The 26,304-nt window shown below is 40.2% G+C and overlaps 1 protein-coding gene across 3 annotated transcripts in view; it reads left to right on the top strand.

The window, feature by feature from the left end:
* Positions 1-26,304, top strand: part of cdh31 (cadherin 31) — a 51,701-nt gene that overhangs the window by 4,329 nt on the left and 21,068 nt on the right. For 2 of the 3 annotated variants that reach the window (XM_043706764.2, XM_043706767.2), the window contains 5 exons: positions 14,578-14,771; positions 15,094-15,237; positions 17,143-17,298; positions 20,119-20,263; positions 22,220-22,392. In XM_043706764.2, coding sequence (XP_043562699.2) covers positions 14,578-14,771; positions 15,094-15,237; positions 17,143-17,298; positions 20,119-20,263; positions 22,220-22,392 — 812 coding nt within the window. The remainder of the gene's footprint in view (positions 1-14,577; positions 14,772-15,093; positions 15,238-17,142; positions 17,299-20,118; positions 20,264-22,219; positions 22,393-26,304) is intronic. The other variant, XM_043706766.2, reaches the window with a different exon arrangement.

Genomic DNA, 26,304 nt, shown 5'->3' with positions numbered 1-26,304 from the left:
AGTGGTGATAGATGGTAAATATTCAGCCTGGAGCCCAGTTACAAGTGGAGTTCCGCAGTGATCAGTTCTGGGTCCTCTGCTGTTTGTAATTTTTATTAATGACTTGGAAGAGGGAGTCGAAGGGTGGGTCAGTAAATTTGCAGATGATACGAAGATTGGTGGAGTTGTGGATAGTGAGGAGGGCTGTTGTCAGCTGCAAAGGGACTTAGATATGATGCAGAGCTGGGCTGAGGAGTGGCAGATGGAGTTCAACCCTGTCAAGTGTGAGGTTGTCCATTTTGGAAGAACAAATAAGAATGCGGAATACAGGGTTAACGGTAGGGTTCTTCGTAAGGTGGAGGAGCAGAGGGATCTTGGGGTCTATGTTCATAGATCTTTGAAAGTTGCCACTCGGGTGGATAGAGTTTGTAAGAAGGCCTATGGTATATTAGCATTCATTAGAAGTGGGATTGAATTCAAGAGTCGTGAAGTGATGTTGCAGCTGTACAGGACCTTGGTTAGGCCACATTTGGAGTACTGTGTGCGGTTCTGGTCGTCTCACTTTTGGAAAGATGTGGAAGCTTTGGAGAGGGTGCAGAGAAGATTTACCAGGATGTTGCCTGGAATGGAGAATAGGTCGTACAAGGATAGGTTGAGAGTGCTAGGCCTTTTCTCATTGGAACGGCGAAGGATGAGGGGTGACTTGATAGAGGTTTATAAGATGATCAGAGGAATAGATAGAGTAGACAGTCAGAAACTTTTTCCCCGGGTACAACAGAGTGTTACAAGGGGACATAAATTTAAGGTGAAGGGTGGAAGGTATAGGGGGGGATGTCAGGGGTAGGTTCTTTACCCAGAGAGTGGTGGGGGCATGGAATGCGCAGAGTCAGAATCATTGGCGACCTTTAAGCGGCAATTGGATAGGTACATGGATGGGTGCTTAAGCTAGGACAAATGTTCGGCACAACATTGTGGGCCGAAGGGCATGTTCTGTGCTGTATTGTTCTATGTTCTAACCTGAGGGGCACCGATCTCAGGTGAGAGAAGAGGTTGAGAAGGAGAGTCCTTCATGGTAATCTCAAACCACACTGTTAGTATCACACTGCTCTGCAAACTGATAATCCAGCCAATTGAGCTAAACCCATTGTCCTGAATTAGATTATTCCATAGTTGAAAGGTTTTGGAATGAAGGAGATGGTTTAGTTGTTAGTCTTAAAATAGTGAGCAAGAGACCTATGTGCAAAACTGAACAGAATTTAACTTCTAGGGAAAGAGTTGAGACTGAAAATGTCAGCATTAGATTAACAGACTTGTGCTACGTTCCAGCTATCCTTTCTATCTCTAATCACTTAAAACGATTTAATCTCTGCTACCGCCTCACTTTCAGGATTGATAAATGTGATTAAACTATTTGCTCACTGGCTGAAAAAAAACTAACAACTGATTAGACTGGCTTGTTTCTGATGATTACTTTGCAAGTTTCTTTGTATTGGCTGGACTGTATTCTCAAAAACTAATTCAGAATTTGTTTGGCAAGTTGTTCGTTCATTTATGGAGATGAACAACCAAGATCCTGTCCTTTGCACTGTGGCAGGATGTTGTGACCTATTCTGATCGGAATCCAACGTCTGCACAAGTGACAATGGATGCTTAAAAATGCAAACACTATAACAGTTTGTTTGGGTAATAGTTACAGTTTAGCACATTTTTGTAATTATGATATCCTTAATGGTTGAATCTGCTTTTGGCATCTTGCATAAATATTTGCAACATACTTTAATGGGTCAGGTGTGATAAGAGAATGGTAGCAAGTTATCAAACAACAAACTTTTTGAAAGCTATCTGCTTGAATAAATTTTCACAAGATTGAGTATTTGACACCTTTTTTTAATGCAAAGTAATAGACAGAATCTTCCCAAAAAGTAACACACTATAGATGGGGTGGGAGCCGGCGGGGGTGGGAGGGGAAGGAGAAAAGGAACAAATACCCATAATTTTGAAGTTGCTAAGAAAAAAGTCAGTTCTTGTTTGAAGTTGTACCCATATCAAGGGGGGAGTGTTGAAAGGAACTATAATAACTGTCAAGAAGCACACATCCATTCTCTTTGTAAATTATAAGTTTAGAAGTTTTACCAAATTTAACAAGAGTCAGGTCTTTTTTTTTACCAATGCACAAGTTTTTTTACTAATTTATTTCAAGGGCTACACTCAGCAGGAAGACTTATAGTTAAGCTGTCTGTTTATAAATACCTGACTGCACTGATGCCATTCATTACCTATTGCCTGAAGCAAGTTGGAATAAAGTATGTTCCATCCCTAAATTTGAATGTAAATATAAGTCTGCTGAGAACAATGCCATTTTAGAGTCCCCACAATTTTGAAGGGAAACTGAAGACCAGCAAACAAAATGCAGGGAGGTGTATGTTTACTTTTTGTTTGTTTTAATTCCTTCTCTTCCATCCAGAGAAATCTGCTCCAGGTTTTATTCAGCCTCCCTGGGCTGAAGGGTGGGGACGAGAGGTAAACACCATGGTTCAATCCACATGAGGATCTGCCCTGCTTCAGAGATACAGGATAACCTGTAATTTACCTTTTGCGTGCTTAATTTACTAATGAGTACCCACAATGCTGAACTGACTTTAATTATTCTGTTGGCACAGGGAAGCAGAAGGTGAAGCTCGTGACTATCTTCGGCCTTTTGGAACCGTTGTCTTTTTTTAAAATGATTTTTTGGTCACCTGCTCAACAGATATATTTTTAAGCCATTTATTAAGATTAGATTCTCTACAGTGTGGAAACAGGCCCTTCGGCTCAACAAGTCCACACCATCCCTCCGAAGAGCAGCCCACCCAGACCCATTCCCCTACATTCACCCCTGACTAATGCACCTAACACTACGGGCAATTTAGCATGGCCAATTCACCTGACCTGCACTTTGCTCTGACAAAGTGGTCATAGCAGTAAAGCTAGTTGCCAGGCATGACTCAATTGTAGTATTCATTCCCCTGAAGCATGAGGCTTTCTATTCAAGTCCCATTCCAAGGCTTGAGTAGCAAAACTAAGGCTGCTACTGCGGTGAAGGACTGAGGGAACATCGTCAGATGTTAAACCAAAGCCTGCCTTTTCAGGAGGATGTAAAAGATCCCATGGCATTACTTTGAGGAAGAGCAGTGAAAGTTGACATTTGTGGCCTGCGGTTTTATCTTCAATGAGTAGATTTATCAGAAATATTAAAGATATGCATACCTTCAGGATACGACATTTGTCAGGCTGAGTGCTTAAGTCATTTTTGCAACCAGTTAACAGATCTTAGATGTCAAGACCTCAGTTGATATATGCAAGAGTCTTTTTTGTTTTAAAAAAAGCTCTGCTATTTCTGACATGGCAGAGAAAGCACCAGTCTTGCTTCACCTGGGAACCTCAATGGCTAGCAACTAAAGATTAGTAACTTAGCCTCCTCCTGTATAAAATTCTGATTTTATTTGACCCATCATATGTGTACTGGTTCTCAAAGGAGCCACTCAGCTCATCCTATTCACCTGCCCTATCTCTGTATAGCACTCTTAAGTTTGCCACCTTCCTATACCCAGCTCTTTTGAAATCTCTATGGAATCTGCCACCACCAGCATATTCCAAATCCTAACAACTGAGCAAAGAAGTTTCTCCTCTCTTCACTCCTAGCTCTCTCTCAGCAAATCTTGAAACTGTGGCCCTGAGTTACTGATATACATCGAAATTAGATTCTGTAACAACATGTCATCTGTATTATGGAAAGAAGAGCTCAACGAATGTCTGCAGCTGGTGTAGTTGCCTTGCTCCATTCTCTCCTCCACCTCTTACCCCAAAAAAACTGCATTCAAGTTATTGTGGTAAAAGGGCCAACATTAACTCACCTCAATACAGGAATAGGTACTGTCTGAATTGCAAGAGGAAATTTGGTTGGTGTAACCTCTAAGAAAGTCACAAGATAAATGAGCTGGGGTAGGCCATAGAGCCTGTTGAGCCTCCTCGTTTCCAGTCAGACTTGACCTGGCCTGATTATGGCCTTCACTTAATTTTCCTCTTCACCCACCAAACTTGACTTGTAGCCTCTCTCACAAGTAAGCCCCGCCCCCACCTCCATGCATCCTGTTCCCAGAATAATGGGAAGTTCCATCCACTTTCTATTTGTCTCCACGGAAACTGCCTAGCCTGAGAATTTAATTGCTTATTTTATATTTCAGCTCTGCCTTGTAATATTGTCTTCTCAATGAGGAAAGCTAGGGTAAATTCCCAAGGAAAATGCATGCTTTGAGTTTTTCTTATTCTTCTGTATATCTCTGTCAAACAGCACTGTTGGCCCTGGCTCCCAATCCTAAAAGGGTTTGGAAAAGGTTCTCGTAGCCATTCGGCATCAGTTAATGTCCAGTACATGGGACTTGGAACAAGAATACATAAGGAACTGAGACAGCTAAAGTGAGCTGTGAGCTTCTGGATGAACTGGCCACCATCTGTCCAAAACTACACACTAGGCTCCAGAGTCTGGACCCCCTCTTAGGATCCTGTGCTACAATTTGAGCCACCTTGTGGAAATTTATGCCCTTCAGAGCAGCGCAGAGGATATTCCTATTTGGGCTGTTACTGCACCCTTTTCACTTCCTTACCTCTGTCCACAGCCTGAATACGCTTTAGTGTAATGGTTAGATTAGATTCCCTACAGTGTGGAAACAGGCCCTTCAGTCCAACAAGTCCACAGTGACACTCTGAAGACTAACCCACCCTGACCTATTTCTCTCTGCCTATATTGTTAGGTGCATTAGTCAATGTAGCATGGCCAATTCACCTAACCTGCTCATCTTTGGACTGTGGGAGGAAACTGGAGCACCTGGAGGAAACCCACGCAGACATGGGGAGAATGTGCAAACTCCACACAGTCGCCTGAGGCTGGAATCGAACCTGGGTCCCTGGTGCTGTGAGGCAGCAGTGCTAACCACTGAGCCACCATGCCACCCTAATGCCCTACATTCCCCAATGGATAGCTGTCAAAGCGGGCCTTTCCTGTTTCCATTGGGGATCTAGGCTGAAGAGTATTAAATGCAGCATTCCCATGGGGTAACCGTTTAAGTATGTTCACTCAGTGTCAGATTGCATGTAATTGTGTGGCCTGGAGGAAATAGTTTGTGTTTTTTTTTAGTTCCACTTATGTTTAAATTTTCTTTTTGAAGCAGCTGTTCTTAAATGTTTATCGCAATTCACTCTGCTGTCAAGATCTATAAGTACCCTGCAGAAGGAGGAGCGCAGAGAAGGAAAGGTGGTGGCTAGGTTAGAGGACTTCCTTGTGGGCCTTCCTTAAGTTGCCATTAACAGGTCCAGGCAATGAATCATGAAGGGTGTGGTGGAGCTGGACTGTCTGCCCTTTACATGCTCAGCTCTCTCGGAGGGAGTATGCACTGTCCATAGGTGCAACAGAGGTCTTTTCACTGCTGCAAAATTCATTGCACATGCTTTGACCTGTTGCACCCTTTTCTCGCTCTCCTGCTCACAGCCTCACTTAAAAAAAGCAGATACAGTAAGTGATAACTTTGTCAACAACAGTAACATGCAATTCCTCATACACGGTGACTAAATGTTCCCAAACCTTGACTCTGGCTTTGCAGTTCAACCATATAGCAATGGCATCTGATAAATAACTTTGAGAGTTGTGAAATAAGCACATCCTTCTGTCTAGCAAAATGTCAGCTTTTGCTTCAGATACCTGTAATCCTTGGGCTTGCCTGGACTGGAATGTCGTGCTGTGTAAACAGAACGCCTGGGGTTGAAAAACCAGTTTCAGTTGTAACTTAGGGTGAGGCAAAATAATTGCTATCCTTGTACATTTGTGCCTACAGGTTTAATAACTATGGGTGTGGGAAGAAAAGGAGAGAGGATTTAACTTTAAAGGCCTTGCTGCAATGCTGTTGAGTTGCAAATTGATGAATAGGTTCTATTGATTCCTTTCTGTTCAGTGAATGCTTTTTCAGGTTTCACAACATTAGTGCACACAGCCCTTCAACAAATGAAGGAGCAGAGCTTTGGGTTTTCTACCTAGCTTTAATTCACGCTTATCACTACTAAATTCTCTGCTTTCTTTTGTCACTTGTTCTTTTTGCTTGTTCGTGCTCTTACTGTCTCAATTAGACAGCATGAGATTCAAATCAGAAAGCAGTTTTAACTATTTCCATCTACATTATTCAATCTTCAGGTCGAATCAACCACCATTTTAAAATTTCTGCATATTATTCTCAAACTCTTCTTCCCCTGGCCTTTTACATATTGAACAAATTAATTTTATTAATCTTTGATTTTCAAAACCTGAACAACAAGCATTTTAATTAAACAAAAATCTATAAAACAAGTCCTGAAATTTGCATCCTGATAGACTTTATTCTTTGTTTGAAATTTTCAATATTGATACTATTGAGTCCTTGGCGGTAACCTCTGAAAAAGCCAGACTATAATTTTTCCTTCATGTTTATAGTCCATCTGGTGCTGATGCATTATTTGTAGGTGGCAATGTTGGTTTGTTCCTTTGGTCCCTTTTTAGCTTTTGAGTGCTGAATCTACTGCAATGTTTTTAAAATCCTGTCTCCTGGCACAGACCAGATTTGGGGTAGGATGGGTGGGACATGGGGATAAAATTTAGTTGACATCTTTCCCTTTTTTGTCGGTGACTTTATAATTAACTTGTCACACATTGCGATGCTCAGAAGTAGCACTAGTAGTTAGGCTGCCACTAACTCTTCCTCAGAGGACCATTGCAGTGTATAACACAGTATCTTTTTTTTTAAATTCTATAAGATTGGGCTCTAATGTTGCAAGCAGGGTTGGAAATGATGACAAAACCACACTATAACTGTTCCTCATGGATTGGAAGGAGCAAGAGATCTTCTCAAAAGCAAACCTAAGGCTTCCATTGACACCTGCACTAATCAACCCCACTGCCCCGTGGCCGGACATTTCAACCAGTTTCCTCATTCTGCTCCACGTTCCCCCCCCCCCCCCCCCGCCCCCACTTTACCTCAGTTCCAATTTTCCAGCTCAGCACCTTTTCCCCATGACCTCTCCCACCTGTCAATCTTCCTTCTCACCTATCCGCTCCACCCCCCCCTCCGATCTATCGCCATTAACCCCACCTCCATCCACCTATTGCACTCTCAGCTACCTTCTCCCGAGCTGCGCGCACGCACACACACACACACTTCTCCACTCCCGAGGCTCCCAGCATCATTCCTGATGAGGGGCTTTTGCCCGAAATGTCAATTTTTTTTCTTTCTGCTCCTCCGAGCCTGACCTGCTGTGCTTTTCCAGCACCACTCTAATTTTGGACTCCCTAATCTCCTCCAGCATCTGAATTTTTAAAAACAGGTTGGTTGTTAAAAAGACCCAAACTGCTGGCTGCTGCTGCTAGAACTAGCATTACTCACTTGGGAGTAAGAGGTTGAAGCTAACTGTATATGTTTAACGATCTTTTCCATTCACTTTTAATGAATTTCAAAATACATGAGGGAGTGCGCTTCGTTACCAGTATTTTAATCAAATTGTTGTGAAAACAGTTTTATACACAGTAGTAATGGAAGCCAGTTACACCACCTTTTTCAAACATACTTCAGTTTTACAATGTGAATGAGCTGGCTTTTTGTCAGCATCTTTTTGTTGTACTCTGATCCGTGGAAAGTGTGCAGTGAGAATACTTTGTTGATCTAATTAGCAGCCATTCAGAGACTGACAGAATACCAGTATTTCTTTGTGACTGATCTTGGTGCAGAATTGATGCCAGCTTGGTTTTATAATGGCATAAGTGTTGTCTGGAATAGGAGGTCATGTTGAACAAAGGTAGCTGTGATCTATGAAACAGTTTGAAAGGGGTTTTGAGACAAAAGCATGGTCATGTGAGACATTGATCACTATCAGATGTAGCAACATTGTCCAAATGCAAATAAAACAAAATTGATTTGTTCATTTTTTTTAAACTGATGGAATGTAGGTGACCATAGTAAGGCAGTATTTATTACCCATCTTTGGGAGTACAATTACAAGTAGGCCAGACAAGATGGAGATAGAAAGGCATAAATAAAATATTGAGATAATCTAGCAGGTTTCATGATCATTTTTTGTGGGTGTGCATTATCAGCAAACTTTTTCTAATTATTTACCAATGTTCTCTAATTTGCTAGCAGAGGACCCTAACCATTAGGCTACCATAGCCATTTGTTATTGAGTTGAGCACCATCTAGTTTTGTAACTAAGATCTCATAGGCAGTTTACTTGATGTAAGATAATTGAAACACTGAACAAAAAGTTGTTTACCATATCCTTCCCTTAGCCGTTCAGGCATTACTACAGATGGCAGCTTGGCTAAGTGGTGCCATTATTTAAGAAAGGTGGTAAGGATAAGCAAGGGAACTATAGACCGGTGAGCCTGACGGTGGTGGTAGGCAAGTTGTTGGAGGGAATCCTGAAGGACAGGATTTACATGTATTTGGAAAGGCTAGGACTAATTAGGGATAGTCAGCATGGCTTTGTGTGGCAAATCATGTCTCTCAAACTTGATAGAGTTTTTTGAAAAAGTAAAAGGATAATTTGAGGGCAGAGCGCTGAATGTGATCTATGAGACTTCAGTAAGGTGTTTGACAAGGTTCCCCATGGGAGACTGGTTAGCAAAGTTAGATCTCATGGAATATAGGGAGAACTAGTCATTTGGATACAGAACTGGCTCAAAGAAGACAGTAGAAGATAGCACTGATCCTTGTGGCACTCTGAGTCCTCTGCTTTTCATCATATTATATAAATGATTTGGATATGAACATAGGTATAATTAGTAAGATTGCAGATGACGCCAAAATTGGAGGTGTAGTGGACAGCAAAGAAGGTTACCTGTGATTACAATAGGATCTTGATCAGATGGGCCAACGGGCTGAGAAGTGGCAGATGGAGTTTAATTTGGATAAATGTGAGCTGCTGCATTTAGGGAAAGCAAATCTTAGCAGGACCTATACCCTTAATGGTATGGTCAGAGACAGTGTTGCTGAACAGAGACCATAGGAGTGCAGGTTCATAGTTCCTTGAAAGTAGAGTTGCAGGTAGATAGGATAGTGAAGAAGGCATTTAGTATGCTTTTCTTTATTGGTCAGAGTATTGAGTACAGGAGTTGACGTTATGTTATGGCTGTACAGGACATTGGTTGGGCAACTTTTGAAATATTGCGTGCAATTCTGGTCTCATTCCTATCAGAAAGATGTTGTGAAACTTGAAAGAGTTCAGAAAAGACTTTCAAAGATGTTGCCAGGGTTGGAGAATTTGAGCTATAGGGAGAGGTTGAATATGCTGAGGCTGTTTTCCCTGGAGTGTTGGAGGTTGAGGGGTGATCTCATAGAGGTTTATAAAATCATGAGGGGCATGGATAGGGTAAAGAGACAAGGTCTTTTCTCTGGTGTGGAGGAATTCAGAACTGGAGGGCATAGGTTTAGAGTGAGAGGGGAAAGATCTAAAAGGGACCTAAGGTGCAACATTCTCATGCAGAGCGTGGTGCATACATAGAATGAGCTACCAGAGGAGATAGTAGAGGCTGGTACAATTGCAACACTTAAGGCATCTGGATGTGTATATGAATAGGAAGGGTTTAGAAGGATATGGGTCAAATGCTGGCAAATGGGACTAGATTAAGTAGGGATATCTGGTCGGCATGGACGAGTTGGACTGAAAAGTTTGTTTCCATATTGTACTTCTCTTTGACTTTTAGTTTATGATGAATTGCTGTTGTTACCTGGATGTCACTGGCTCCAAAGTGAGTCCTGGCCATCAACCATACAATTAGCATATGCTATTGTCTTGCCAGTCACCTAGTATGGCATCATTGAGCATTTTAACCTGATTTTTCAGTTTGTTTACTAAAGTAGAAAAGCTGACCATTACGTCACGTGAAACTAGATAATCAGTGCTGTTGTTACCAAAACAAGTGACATCAAAAGTGCTTCATTTTTGTTATTGCAACCACTGCCAACTATCGGTTGAAAAAAAAGTTAATAGTTTCATGCTCTATAGGTAAGAGTTTTTTTTATTGACTTTTTTTTTTGGACAAAATATCCACACAAACTCAGAGTTTATACTTTGAGTTTCTACAACTTCTATAGAGAACTTACAAAGGAACGTTCAATCAGTAATTTTTTTGGGGGGGGGGGGGAGAAAAGATAACTAAGTTAGCAAAAGGTTACTCTGCAGGTGCAGACTTTTCAATGTTTTCAACATTCCTTGATTTGTGTTTGGACTTTGTTTGAGTTTCATATTACACTCCTGCAATTAGTTCTCTCTTTTGTACTTGTCCTGTGGCCCTGGGTTAAACAAGATTTCAAAAGACGTTTGCCTTTTAAAGTTTTGAAGATTCTCTCTTATCAAGCTTTTTTTTGAGGGGCATGGATAGGGCATGGATATCTGTAATAACTGCATAAGCAACTTTTGAGGCTGGAGCCTGTGGTTTATAATGTCTCTTATGAATTGTTATTGCTTTCAAAATCATTCAATTGTAGCTTTTTAATCCATTCGTGAACGGTATTTTGATGTAATTCACATCTTACCTTTGACATTTCCACGTATGCTTTTTATGTTTTCTACTAGTTCTTGAGTATTCTAAATAATTTTGTGTTACTTAGAAATCTCCCTGCTATTCACTGGTGAAACCTGATAGTGTATATCTAAACCAGTGAACTTAGACTGCAAGGATTAAATCCACTATAATCATTCTAATTCTGCAACAAAATAGCTCATTCCCTTGCTTTTCTAGCTAAAGCTGCATACAATCCACCAAATATATTGCATTTCAATCTCTGTCCAAATTTTCCAGACACCTAAAGTCATGATCTCAAAATGGGAACAGAGTGAGCCCAATGAACAATTCTAGTACGCAACTTCTGTTTGAAATTGTCTTCAATAATGCTGCCTTCTCTGTAACCTTCAGTAGCTAACATCTAAATCAGAATAATTGTTATCCAGAAGTAAGTCAGATGAAATTGGGGAAAGTTGTCCCTGGAAGGATTCTGAATCCATCTTTGGGTGGTGTCAGTACCAATCTTAATATTTAAAAGTCCAAATCAACTACTTCATTTTATAGAAATTCAGTGCCTATTTGAATGCATGTGGAGATGCTGCTGTTGGACTAGGATGGACAAAGTTTAATAGTCTCTCAACACAGGTTATAGTCCAACAGATTTATTTGGAAACACTAGCTTTCAGGGCACTGCTCCTTCATTAGATTGTGAAAGAGCAATGCTCTGAAAGCTACTGCTTCCAAATAAATCTGATGGACTATAACCTGGTGTTATTTGAATACGTGCTGTAGTTGATTTTAAATATTATGACTTTGACAGCTTCAACTACTGGATTTAGCTGTGCAATAAGTGAAGGTATTGCATGAAGTGTTGGTTGCAGTAATGTTTTTGATTTGATTCTGGTTGTAAAGGCTTAGTTAAGACAAATAACTAAGGTACATTTGAAGACAAGTGGTACATATATTGAAAATTCCTAACTTCCTTAATATCCATGTGTTTTTCAAAAACTTGTAGAGGACTTGCTGCACTGGTGCAGGGACAATCAATGGGATGGATGCCCAATTTGCCCTGTAAATTCTCATAACATAACTCAACAGATGTGTTTAAGGTTTGGGAATAACAAGCTTTCTCTAACTCCATGGATGAATTTTGAATTAATTAAATCCTGACTCCTCATTGAATTGGAAAAGAAAATGATCCATTAGAGCTGTTCTAATTTTCTAATTTCTTAAGTATCTTGTTAAACCACAGAAACTGTGGTGTTAAATCAAGTCCTTTTTGAATTGAGGTAATTCCACATCAAGAAGAATTGTTCATGAGCTGTTTCACAGTGGGGAAGGAATAGCATTAACCATTCATTATGCCTATGCTGTCCGTAGACCTTTAGTGAATCATTGAGAGATAAATTAGAACTTTTCTAGAGTTTCTTCTCTGCTTACATCTCCTTCTAAAGGAGGTCTGTTGTGAGTGAACAAAAAAAGCCATTGTGGCTTTTTCATTGTCATGTTGAAGATTTCTTACCAAGACGCTGTCAAACCAGGAGGTATAAATTACAGTATTGCATTTAATTTAGAATGAAGTACAAAAAGCAAGAAGTTATAGAAGTAGAAAATTATTTTCCATTTTTTAAAATTCAACAATCATGAAATTCTGAAGAAATGATTGTCTGCATGAGTTTCTTAGCCAGTAAAGTTGCTTGGCCAGTAAAGTTGCTTGGCAGTAATTAAGACTGTGTTCATACTTTTATAAATTTATATACACCTGAATAACTTAAACAACAACACACAACCTAATGTTCTTCATGTTGCAATGCCAAACATTTCTGATGTTTCACAATCATGAGACTTTTGGAGGAACGGAAAATCAGACTAAGACTTCTGAATTTCCGTATTTAATGCTAACCGGTTGGTTATTAGCTGAGAAATGGAGATAGAAAGTTTTTAAATGATCCCTGTTGTTAATTTGGAGAGACATGCTGCAGTCTTTAATTTTAATTTTCAGATTTCCTGCTAGCCTCAAATTTCCTTCCCCGGACATTAGTGGTGCGTCTTTGCAAAAACTGCAGTGAAAAGTACACCCCCCCATTTGCAGAAACTTTCAGGGAAACACGATTTGTTATTTTTCTTTTGGTTGTGTATTAGTGATGGGGAGCAATTTTTTAACTACATTTAAAGCTCTATCCATTTCTTTGTACAATGTAGATTTAAGTTTGAGTGTTTTGCCTTTCATTCTACCAATATAAAGAAGCAAGTCTGTTTTTCCAATGGCTTATCCAATTTAAATCTGTCGTGAGGAAAATAGATTTATGGTTCAATACCTTGTCCACTCAGTGACTGATCTCATCCTAGATAGAGATGGGTCTCTTCATTTGATCTCTGTTCCTGTTGAATTGAAAGTTAAAAGGCACCTTGTGTTCTTCTGATAACTCTGTTGCAATTCATTTTCCATGTACACACGTGTTGACATGTGACAGTAGCAACAGGCTTACCTTTGTCTCCTACAGTTGAGCAGTCTGTTGATACTGACTATCCAAACACTCCAATGTGAATTACCGCTTTGGTACAATAATGGAGGTTGTCTACAAAATGTGCTCCAAGTACTGACAACTTCACAAGGACTGATGAAAAACTTGGGAGACCAATAATGTAACTAAAAGTTAAATGTGGTATGAAATTAAGTGCTGGACAAGAAGATTCTTGGGTGACCTTCCTGACTGACTACCAATTAAGGTCATACATGGCCTATTCATGGCCACTTAAGGGCTTCCTCACACCACTAACTCGAACACACTCCTTTCTGCTGTAAAAGCTATTGGACTCAGTATTCACTCTGATTTCCTCTCCTTAGATGCTGCTAGATATGCTGGGCCTCTCTAGCACTTCCTGTTTTTTATTTCAGATCTCCAACATCCAAAGTACTTTGCTTTTAATTGGGAAGGGTGGTTGTTTCCCAGTTTGGGGGAAAAATACTGACCACTTTGCTGGGTTGAGGGGTGTGGAGGGTTGGTGGCTCCATTCAGAAGCTAATGGGGGCATGAATGTGGCTGCTGAAGGTTAGCCCTTGCCTCCAATCCTCTTGAATCTTACCTCTTGGCAAGACTTGCCTTTTCATCCCTTAAAAGCTTTGCCCTATATTGGCAAATGGTGGATATGGAAAGCAACTTCTGGCAGGTGGCACTTCTTCAATATAAAAACTTACGATTTGCTGAGAAATTTGCCAGCCAGTTCTAAAGTGGCTGATTGAAGCTTGCCTTCATGAGACAAGAATCCATCGCCACTGAAGACTCTCACTCCCACTCCCAGTGCACGGACGACTATATCTTGGCCGTAGTCTGTGTCAGGTTAATCTCACGTGACAGGGGGTTGCAATTGATCAGCAATGGGGATTTTGATTACTTGTGTCTCAATTTCAGGCAATGACAGGATCACCATTTTGACTTGCATTTCCTTTATTTATTATAATTGCTTCATGCCTAGGCTCTAAGCTCTCTCATTCCTTCGGTGTATCTCTCCACCTTGCTAGTCCCCATAAGACAGCCCTGAAAACATACCCCTCTGATCAAGCTTTTGGTCATCTGACCTAATCTGGTTTAGTGTCACACTTCATTCTCTAAGGCTCCCGTGAACCACATGGACATTTTCATTGTATTAGTGGTGCTACATATACACCAGTTTCTTAATACTCCGATGACACTCCCTCATTAGTATTACTCATTTAGGTGTGTATCTATGGCATGTGTCCGTGATTGGAATTAGAATCCAACAAATTGTCACTACTGCCACAAGTTAAGGAGAGAAACAAAACAAAGCGCAAAGATTTAAAACTGTAGGAATGTATGTTCTACTGGGAATATTAAACCCATGGTGAGAATTCGGTTGTATTTCATGATAGGTAATAGCAGTGCAAAGTCCACCTAAAAGGAACATTGACTTTGGAATGGCAGTCGTAAATAAAATTTATGATGTGTACCTCAACTGATTTGTTCACTGCTGGTGGGTTGGTCTGAAAAATTTATTTCTTTCAATTTTTATTTTAATAGTTCACTTTGACTGCAGTGGACAGAAAAATGTGACTTTTGAAATTCATGATCCACGCTTCAAAATATACAACGATGGAACCGTGTCTGTTAAAAAGCTGATGTCCCCAGAAAGCCATGCAAGTTTTCTTGTTACTGCACGTAGTGAGGATGAGGAATGGGATGCTACTGTTACTGTTCTAATAAATAGAGAAAAGGTAAATTTTTGTTTTTCATGGAAGTGAATATCTTCCGTCACTTTAGTGCTGTGAACACATTACAGCCACATCTTCAGAGAAGAGCTATGACTACTATAATTTTCATGCGATTTTCTCAGCAAACATACCCTTTAGACTGGGAATCATCCAGATATAACCCCATTTCATTTTATTTTAGCAATTGTAGCAAATTGTTAATATTTTATTCTAAATTTAATTCTTTAACGTTTAAATGTATTCATTCTTTTTGGTTTTTGAGAGAGCCTTTGTATTTTACCCAAATGTTGAGTTCACTGTCAAATGCCCTGATTTTGTATTTTAGCAGAAAAACTCTGGGAAAGTCCTGATTATGCGGTCTCAACGTTCGTCAGGTGCATCCCTGAGAAGGAAGAAGCGAGAATGGATAATTCCTACTATCAATTTTCCAGAAAATGAGAGAGGAGACTACCCAAAATTTGTTATACAGGTTTGTTTTTACCTTTCATAAATGTGATACAGGAATCCCAGCTGTCCGAAAGTAGAGCTTTCCTATGAAACTTTTTGTAAGCTGAAGTGGCACAAAGCAAAAAAGCACTAATTTATATGGAGGAAAATTTCACCTTTTCTCGTAAAAGTGAAAATCCTCTTTTGCTAACTTCAGTTAGCAAAAACCGGTACTGATGTAGGTCTTTTGTAAAAGCAAAGTGGTGGAGAGTGAACTTTCGAAGGCAGAGGATACCTGTATATCAATGTTTCTGCAGCAACACAGAGTAACTGCACCAATCATTCACAGATTGACCCCTTGAAGATGTGCATGCACAGATGTACAAAGCAAATTTAAGGTAAAAACAGGCTGCACACAATGAGGAGAGAAATGATGTTACTCTACTATTTTCTAAACTTTAACTCAGTCAAAGTTGTTTCTTGTTCAATGCGTTGCCATCTCTCTGGTTATTTCAGACTTCCGATAACAATTCTGAACTGAAAAGGGAGGGTATACAAATAAAACAGGAAAACCATGATAGAGAAAACAAAACTGAAGGCTTGTCCAGCAACCAACTCTGATTGACCAGTTGGAAGAACCTGTCAATGAAACATAGGAGACCATTAAATTTTGCAAGCATTTTTAGTTTTCAATTGCCTTTCTCAGCTGGTCTTCTATGAAATCAAAACAGGATTTCCAACATGTTTTTGAACTACATGTTTTATGACTTTTATAACCACCTGACTGAAACATTTTACTGTCTACATGCAGTGGGGAGACCTATAAGCTTGTAGCTTGATATTTTCCAAAACTGTCAGACTAATTTAAGTTTAATCTTTGCAATGCGTCTCGAAGCGGCTACTTTCCTCCACTAATGATTTGTCACTGTCACTGTTTCCTCATTATATAAGTAGATTACACACATTGCAATCTTGTTTTTTTTTTTGGAAAATTCCAAAAGTTTCTTCACACGAGAAAGATGTGCAAATATTGGTAGCAATATTTCCAAGCTGTTCTTAGTTTTTTGAAAAAAATTACTAGAAAATGTGGCTGAACTTTTTCCATTTAAGCATTATATCAACTGATGACTTCTTTATAGTCGTAGATGTACAGCACGGAAACAGACCCTTCAGTCCAACGCGTCCATGCCAACCAGATATCCCAACCCAATCTAATCCCACCTGCCAGCACCCAGCCCATATCCCTCCAAACCCTTCCTATTCATATACCCATCCAGATGCCTTTTTGAATGTTGCAATTGTACCAGCCTCCACCGCTTCCTCTGGCAGCTCGTTCCACACACGTACCACCCTCTGCATGAAAAAGTTGCCCCTTAGGTCTCTTTTATATCTTTCCCTTCTCACCCTAAACCTATCCCTCTAGTTCTGGACTACCCTACCCCAGGGAAGAGACTTAGTCTCTTTGTCCTATCCGTGCCCCTCATTATCTTAAACCTCTATAAGGTCACTCCTCAGCCTCCGACGCTCCAGGGAAAACAGTCCTCAGCTTGTTCAGCCTCTCCCTATTGCTCAAATCCTCCAAACCTGGCAACATCCTTGTAAATCTTTTCTGAACCCTTTCAAGTTTCACAACATCTTTACGATAGGAAGGAGACCAGAATTGCACACCATGTTCTAAAAGTGGCCTAACCAATGTCCTGTTCGGCTGCAACATGACCTCCCAACTCCTGTACTCAATACTCTGACCAATAAAGGAAAGCACACCAAATGCCTCCTTCACTATTAATAGTACTGGGAGGATGAATCTTGATGTAGTAGAATATTTTTCAAGCTAAAGTTTCTCTTATTCATCATTTCAATGCCAAATCCACTAGCCCTGATAAAATTGTGACTTGGGACTAAGGGCTGTCAAAATGACATACTCAGAATTTAATTTTTTTTTTTGCAGATAAAGTCCAGTCGGCAAAAAGAAATCACTTTACAGTATTTTATCAAAGGACCTGGTGCTGATGAGCCACCTCGGGGCTTGTTTACGATAAAGAGTGATGATGGTTCAATTAGTGTGCATTCACCTCTAGACAGAGAGCAAAAAGATTCATACAAAGTGAGTTTCATTTCTTCAAATTTTCGAGGTTGTGCTGTCTTTATTGCAATTATCTTCGCTACTTTCAGTTATTGCTTTGCATTAAGCCAGTAATCAGTCCTGTACGCTGAATATATCGTTCTCGCTTCATATGCTGGGGCTACTCCATTTAACTGGAATATTATAATTGTGGGAGAAGTTCAAAGCCTGTGTAACAGCACTATTAAACACAATCACTGGTAATGTATTTCTGCATACAATCCAATTTATAATCTAGCAAAGGTTGACAAAACCAGCTTCAAACCAAAGCCTGACTGCTCCAGATAAAAGTGCATATGCTAGATTGAGCCATTTCATTGTCTTTGAGACTTTGGGAATATCAGATTTTTATGCACTGGAGAAGAAACTAGTTTTGAGAGGATTTATAGCTCAGGTTGAGATTCTGGATGTAGGTTTGCTCGCTGAGCTGGCAGGTCCGTTTTCTGATGTTTCGTCATCAAACAGTGAGCCTCTGAATGAAGCACTGGTGGTGTAGCCCACTTTCTAGTCATATGCTTGAGTTTCCTTGGGTTGGTGATGTCATTTACAGTCGTGACATCACTTCCTGTTTTCCTCTGAGCGTTGTAAATGGAATCCAAATCAGTGTTTGTTGATAGAGTTCGGTTGGAATGCCATGCTCCTTGGAATTCTGGAACATGCCTCTGTTTGGCTCGTCCTAGGATGGATGTGTTGGCCCAGTCAAAGTGGTGTCCTTCCTCAACCATATGCAAGGATACTAGTGAGAGATACTGTCACTAGTAGCTTTACATACGGATGATGAAAGACACCTCTTCGACTGGGACAACACATGCTTCCTAGGACAAGCCAAACAGACACACAACTTCCTAGAGTTCTGGTTGGAATGCCATGCTTCTATCAACAAACACATTGACTTGGATCCCATTTACCACCTCCTGAGAAAAAGAACAGAAAATGACATCAACATAGGAAAAGATGTCACCGCAGGAAATGACATCACCAACCCATGGAAGCTCAAACATATGACTAGAAAGTGGACAACAATACCAGTGCTTCATTTGGAGGCTCACTGAAGATGTTGCCTAGTATGGTGACAATGTCTGAAAATGAACCTTCCAGCTCAGTGAGCAAACCTACATCCTGGAGAAGGAACAATCCTTTTAAAAGGAATAAAACAAATGACAAAATGATTCTGTGAGTGATAGGGTCATGGGTGACTATTAGTCTTATGATGCCAGAGGATATTGAATATTTAGTTAAGAACAATTGTGTATTATGTTTAAGCACATTTGATTATCACTTAACCCTTTTCTAGTAATGTATGATCCCTTTAAGAAAGTTAAATCACCAAAGCACGAAGTTATACTCCTACAGGTTTATGGAAGCACTAGCTTTTGGAGCGCTGCTCTTTCATTAGGTGGTTAAGGAGCTCTGAAAACTAGTGCTTCCAAATAAACCTGTTGGACTCTCACCTGGTGTTGTGATTTTTAACTTTGTCCACCCCCAGTCCAACACCAGCTCCTCAAAATCATGACAACCCTTTAGGAAAGTGTGCCACATAGTTTAGATAGATGGAATGCAGTACTGATCCAGGTATAAAAAGCATTTTGGAAGCTTGTATCTTTAAATGTTAGCAGAACTTTTCTTTTAATGTTTATGAGCAGCAGTGCACACTTTTTTAAAATTCTGGGTATATTTAATTACAATTATATTCCCTATTCCTAGTTGTAATATGCGATAACCTATTCAGATGTTGAGAAAATGATGCTTTGATGCTAGCTAATTTCTTTGTTAAAAATTATTTTAATATCATCACTCTCCAACGCAATTGTCCTGAATGTTTTTAAGTATCTTTTTTCCTTTTCTAAATTTTATCTTGTAGCAGTTTTATTTACATTGTTCAATTATTTAATGTGTGAGCCATATTGTGTTGGACATGGCGCTTTAATTTGTTGCAGACCTCTCCAATTCGTGCTAATGATACATGAATGGCTGCTTTACAAATTTAAGTATAAGTAAATTCTGTAACTGATACTGTAAAGTGTGAAGCAAAGCTTTTCAAGTTTCTTCTAATTTTATTCTCCCAATATCATCCACTTTGGTCTAAGAAGAATATCTTCTCATTGTTCACAAATACTTGATGATCAAAATATCTATTTGCTTCATTGCACTTAAACTATCTCAGGCAGGGGAGTGTACAGATTTACTAACCCTCAAGACAAAATCTACAAGGCCTGGATGTTCTGATGGTCAGATAATCATTTCTGAAGCACATTAGGAGTTGCACACGGGGACCCTGCGGATTCTCTATCCTTGTAGATTGAAGGAATTTCTTGGGAAATTGAAGATTCCACTCAGCAACGCCTGGAACCATTTTTTAAAAATCAGTTTTAAATTGGAGGTCTATATTAGTGAAGGAAATAACTACTGAGAAAAAGTTTGAGTCTTTGAAAAATGGTGATGTAGATTTTGAGGAACAAATCAAATGACCCCAACTTATCACCTCCATCCCAAACAATATCCCCAACCACATGATCACCTCCCCTTTCATCCCCAGCACAGTCCTGTTGTCAGACACAACCCACCTGTCCCACTTCCCGTCCAACCTAAGCATGCCAGCACTTATGCTGCTTCCTTGCCACCTTGCAGTCTTCTGTTATGAATCATAGTGGCACTCGGAGTTCACCATTTCTTGGAAGAAGTGAGTCAGCTGACAAAACCATATGCTCTACAGAATTTTCATGGCATTTTTGGTGTTGAAGTTGTTTTGCAATTTTTTTTCCCAGTTATTCTAATAGTTTTATTTCTATCACTTATGTATAGCTGACAGCTATTGCAAAAGATTTGCAAGGAGTAATTGTTGAACAACCTGTAGACATAACGATCAAGGTAATTGACCAGAATGATAACAGGCCCGAATTTACCTCTTCAACATTCTATGGGTATATCGCAGAAGGAGCTACACCAGGTAAATGGGCAATTTCAGTTTTCTTATTCCAGAATACACTAGCTGGCATATTATTTTATACTGATACCTCAGTCTAAACTATATTAACTGATGCATTTTAACCTATGTTTATTAGAATTCCAACATGTTTATATAATTGAAATATAGTTTTGAATGACGATTGTAGACAAAAATCTCATTGAAATTTTGCCTGAGTGAAGAGTTTGCCATCACTCTTATTTTAAATGTTCAGATTTTGTTTTGTTTCCATGTAGCTACGATATATGTTGCTTTTTCAGAGCTGTTGTATGAAAATTTAATTACCTATTTATTCTGAACCTTTTTGCCTTCTGTATGTATATTTCTCATAGCCCCTGTGTAAATTGCACGTTAGACTGACATTTCATTTGGAACCCATTTTTAGAATTTTCCATGGGCCTACAGCCATATGAATTAAAATATATTTCTGGGACAAAAGTTTCATGTCCTGCAATCGTCAGCTGTCTGTCAATTCAAAGATGCTGTTTACATTGCATTGAAAATTTTTGCCATGGGTGGTCTTGTGGCCGTTCGGGCTGACTTCTGATCTAGGAGTCTCTTGACACTTGAGACAGACATCCCTTAAGTAGAATGATCAAGAATGTAAGATTTGCTTCCTTTTACTTTTCTTTTCTGCTGCCACTCTGCCTCATTAAGTATTTGGACGGTAAATGTAATGCTGCTTGATTGCCAAGTTATCACCATTCTGGACAATTGATAGCAAGCTCCTCTCCAGTCTGAAGGGCTTTTGCCCGAAACGTCGATTTCGAAGCTCCTTGGATGCTGCCTGAACTGCTGTGCTCTTCCAGCACCACTAATCCAGAATGTAAGGAACAATAGCAAGACTAGGCTGTTCAGCCCTTCAAAACTACTACAGATGTCAGTGCTGCCACACTCCATGGAAAGCTTCAGTGTATAAGTTCCGTAATGTGGTACAGTTAACAAGAGTTGAACATTCCATGCGATGTAATGCATTTAATCAGTTTTGTCTTGGGCTCAGCATCATTCTGCGGTGATCTTTCTTGATCTGCACCTTTTTGTTTTGGAGGAAACTTTAAAAGGAATAATGTCCATTGCTTGATCTAATCCAGTTATGGCTGATTATCCCCATGCTCCTATGAGACATGACAAAGTTAAATGGCTATAAACTCTACCCAAACTTTTAGTTATCCTAATTACCTTCTCAAATTACTTTTAGGGGGTAACTTCATTAAAATGTTATGTAATATATTGGTCTGCCTTCAACACATGTTTTCATGCTCTGAAGAAAGCAAAAACCATCTGTATAGGGAATTCTGCATTGAGGTCTATGAAGTCTTTCTCCTCACTGAAACTACCTAACTTGGTTCATTTTTAAAACTGTTGCTTTCAGCATTCTGCCTCTTGTGTACCAAATAAAATAGCACCCCATCTAATTTTTGATAAAATGCAGCCTTTTATTACTATAATCAGTAAGGGCAGTGCTGCAGGCTGAAACAAAGTACCATATTAACATTTTTTGTAATCTTTTAGGAACATGGGTGCATGGTATACAAGAGCAAAAAGAGCCATTTGGCTTTTGAAACTTGCTCTAACATTCAATAAGAATATGACTGATATGGTTCTGGCCTCATCTGCCAAAGTGTATGTATCTTTGCTTTCCTCCTTTTTTTGACCAGCATCCATGCTCCCATTTGTACCACTTCCACGCCTGACTCTGATTTTTGGTTTCAAGTCTCACTCCAGAGACTTGAACTCCAAGTAGACTGAAACTTTAGTGACTCAGAGGGAGAGTTGCCCAATTGAATGAAAGCTTTAAACAAAGCTGCATTCACCTTATCAGATGGACTTGAAACATCTCACAGCACTATTTCCAAGGAGAGCAGTGAATCACTATTTGGCAATGATCAATATGTCAGGTTTTATGTAACTGATGTAAGTTAACATTTGTTTTGGTAGGTACCTCCTTCATGAATGTAACAGCTACAGACAAAGACCAACCAGATACTTTGAATGGGATAATTAGGTACTCTATTGTGTCTCAAACACCGGAGTTGCCCAGCTCTCAAATGTTTACAATTAGTTCAGAAACAGGATTAATATCTGTGCAAAGTGGTGGACTTGACAGAGAGGTAAGTGATCGTAGATAAATAAGCCTCTTGTGCAGTGATGAAGAGCTGATCACTAAAATGTTAAGCATCTTGTTGAGATGTAATGATCCCTCACTTGATGTGGTCTAATACTATAGCATAGGAGGTTCGGAGCATGGTGGAAATTGCATCATGGCCTTTTTTTTTTGTTTTGAAGAAACTTTTTTGGATCCCTTCTAACTATATTTGAGTTTTTTGAAGTAACAGAGGATTGAGGACAGAGCAGTGGATGTGATCTATATGGACTTCAAGTTGTTTGACAAGGCTTTTCATGGTGGAATGGTTAGCAAGGTTAGATCACATGGAGTATAGGGAGAACTAGACATTAGAATACAGAACTGGTTTAAAGGTAGAAGGCAGAGGGTGGTGGAGGGTTGTCTTTCAGACTGGAGGCCTTTAACCAGTGGTGTGCCTCAAGGGTCGGTGCTGGGTCCACTGCTTTTCATCACTTTTATATTAACAATTTGGATGTGAACATAGGGGCAGACTTAGTAAGTTTTCAGATGACACCACAACTGGAGGAGAAAATGAGGGCTGGAGACACAGGAAGGCCTTTTGCCCGAAACATTGATTCTACTCTTCCTCAGATACTGCCTGACTTGCTGTGCTTTTCCAGCACCACACTCTTGATCAAAATTGAAGATGTAGTGGACAGCAAAGAAGCTTAGAGTACAATGGGATCTTGATCAGGTCAGCCAATGGAATAAGGAATGGAGTTTAATTTAGATAAATGTGAGGTGCTGCATTTTGGAAAGACAAATCTTAGCAGGACTTATACACTTTATCGTAAGGTCCTAGTCCTGGGGAGTGTTGCTGTACAAAGACTTTGGAGTACAGGTTCATAGCTCCTTGAAAGTGGAGTCACAGGTAAGACCATAAGACATAGGAGTGGAAGTAAGGCCATTCGGCCCATCGAGTCCACTCCACCATTCAATCATGGCTGATGCGCATTTCAGCTCCACTTACCAGCATTCTCCCCATAGCCCTTAATTCCTCTAGACCACAAGAATCTATCAATCTCGGCCTTGAAGACATTTAGCGTCCCGGCTTCCACTGCACTCCATGGCAATGAATTCCACAGGCCCACCACTCTCTGGCTGAAGAAATGTCTCCGCATTTCTGTTCTGAAATGACCCCCCCTAATTCTAAGGCTGTGTCCACGGGTCCTAGTCTCCTCGTCTAATGGAAACAATTTCCTAGCATCCACCTTTTCCAAGCCATGTATTATTTTGTACGTCTCTATTAAGTCTCCCCTTAATCTTCTAAACTCCAACGAATACAATCCCAGTATCCTCAGCCGTTCCTCATATGTTAGACCTGTCATTCCAGGGATCATCCGTGTGAATCTCCGTTGGACACGTTCCAGTGCCAGTATGTCCTTCCTGAGGTGTGGGGACCAAAACTGGACACAGTACTCCAAATGGGGCCTAACCAGAGCTTTATAAAGTCTTAGTAGTACATCTCTGCTTTTATATTTCAACCCTCTTGAGATAAGAGACAACATTGCATTCGCTTTCTTAATCACGGACTCAACCTGCATGTTTACCTTTAGAGAATCCTCGACTAGCACTCCCAGAGTGCTTTGGCTTTATTAATTTTCTCACCATTTAGAAAGTCGTCTATGCTTTTATTCTTTTTGCCAAAGTGCAAGACCTCGCACTTGTTCACGTTAAATTCCATCAGCCATTTCCTGGACCCACTCTCCCAACCTGTCTAGATCCTTCTGTAGCCTCCCCACTTCCTCAGTACTACCTGCCTGTCCACCTAACTTCGTATCATCGGCAAACTTCGCTAGAATGCCCCCGGTTCCCTCATCCAAATCATTAATATATAATGCGAACAGCTGTGGCCCCAGCACCGAACCCTGCGGGACACCGCTCGTCACTGGCTGCCATTCTGAAAAAGAACCTTTTATCCCAACTCTCTGCCTTCTGTTAGACAGCCAATCCTCAATCCATCCCAGCAGCTCACCTCGAACACCATGGGTCCTCACCTTGCTCAGCAGCCTCCCGTGTGGCACCTTATCAAAGGCCTTTTGAAAGTCTAGATAGACCACATCCACTGGGTTTCCCTGGTCTAACCTACTTGTTACCTCTTCAAAAAATTCCAACAGGTTTGTCAGGCATGACCTCCCTTTACTAAATCCATGTTGACTTGTTCTAATCAGACTCTGCTCTTCCAAGAATTTAGAAACCTCATCCTTAATGATGGATTCTAGAATTTTACCAACAACCGAGGTTAAGCTGATTGGCCTATAATTTTCCATCTTTTGCCTTGATCCTTTCTTGAACAAGGGGGTTACAACAGCCATCTTCCAATCATCCGGGACCTTTCCTGACTCTAGTGACTCTTGAAAGATCTCAACCAATGCCTCTGCTATTTCCTCAGCCACCTCTCTCAGAACTCTAGGGTGTATCCCATCGGGGCCAGGAGATTTATCAATTTTAAGACTTTTTAACTTTTTCTAGCACTATCTCTTTTGTAATGGCAACCATACTCAACTCAGCCCCGTGACACCCTTTAATTTTTGGGATATTACTCATGTCTTCCACTGTGAAAACTGACGCAAAGTACTTGTTAAGTTCTCCTGCTATTTCCTTATCTCCCATCACTAGGCTTCCTGCATCAGTTTGAAGTGGCCCAATGTCTACTTTTGCCTGTCGTTTGTTTCTTATGTACTGAAAGAAACTTTTACTATTATTTCTAATATTACTGGCTAGCCTACCTTCATATTTGATCCTCTCATTTCTTATTACACTCTTTGTTATCCTCTGTTTGCTTTTGTATCCTTCCCAATCTTCTGATTTCCCACTGTTCTTAGCCACTTTATAGGATCTCTCTTTTTCTTTAATACATTTCCTGACTTCCTTTGTCAGCCAAGGTTGTCTAATCCCTCCCCGGTTAATCTTTCTTTTCTTGGGAATGAACCTCTGTACAGTGTCCTCAATTATACCTACAAACTCCTGCCATTTTTGCTCTACTGTCTTCCCGGTTAGCCTCTGCTTCCAGTCTATTTTAGTCAGTTCCTCTCTCATGCCCTCATAATTACCTTTATTCAACTGTAACACCATTACATCCGATTTTGCCTTCTCCCTTTCAAACTCCAGACTGAACTCTACCATATTATGGTCGCTACTTCCTAAGGGTTCCCTTTAAGGTTTTTTATAGAGTCTGGTTCATTGCAAAGCACTAGGTCCAGAATAGCCTGCTCTCTTGTGGGCTCCATGACAAGCTGTTCCAAAAAGCCATCCTGTAAGCATTCCATGAATTCCCTTTCTTTAGATCCACTAGCAACATTATTTAGCCAGTCCACCTGCATATTGAAGTCTCCCGTGATCAATGTAACCTTGCCTTTCTGACATGCCTTCTCTATTTCCCGGTACATGTTGCGTCCCTGGTCCTGACCACTGTTAGGAGGTCTATACACAACTCCAATTATGTTTTTTTTGCCTTTGTGGTTCCTCAATTCCACCCACACAGACTCCACATCATCCGACGCTATGTCATTCAATACCATAGATTTAATTTTGTTCTTAACTAACAAGGCAACCCCACCCCCTTTGCCCACCTCTGTCTTTTCGATAAGTTGAAAAACCATGGAGGTTTAACTGCCAGTCCTGACCCCCCTGTAACCAAGTCTCTGTGATGCCTACTACATCATAATCATTTACTATTATCTGTGCCATTAGTTCATCGGCTTTGTTATGAATGCTACGAGCATTCAGGTAAAGTGCCTTAATGCTAACTTCCTTATCATTAGAGATGTTGGAAGTCATATGTCCTAAGTTATCCTTGCTTTTTACTGTATTCTCAGTCTGCCTCAATTTTAAATCCGCCTGGAAACATGCTATCCTGCTGCTTATCTTGCCATTTACCTCCATACTCCCTGTCGCT

Source organism: Chiloscyllium plagiosum, unplaced genomic scaffold (assembly GCF_037043375.1).
Source record: "Chiloscyllium plagiosum isolate Xiang-an unplaced genomic scaffold, Cpla_swu_hap1 HiC_scaffold_17, whole genome shotgun sequence".
NCBI classification, from domain to species: domain Eukaryota; kingdom Metazoa; phylum Chordata; class Chondrichthyes; order Orectolobiformes; family Hemiscylliidae; genus Chiloscyllium; species Chiloscyllium plagiosum.
The sequence above is the reverse complement of the archived record's forward strand: the minus strand, read 5'-3'. Positions and strand labels throughout refer to the sequence as shown.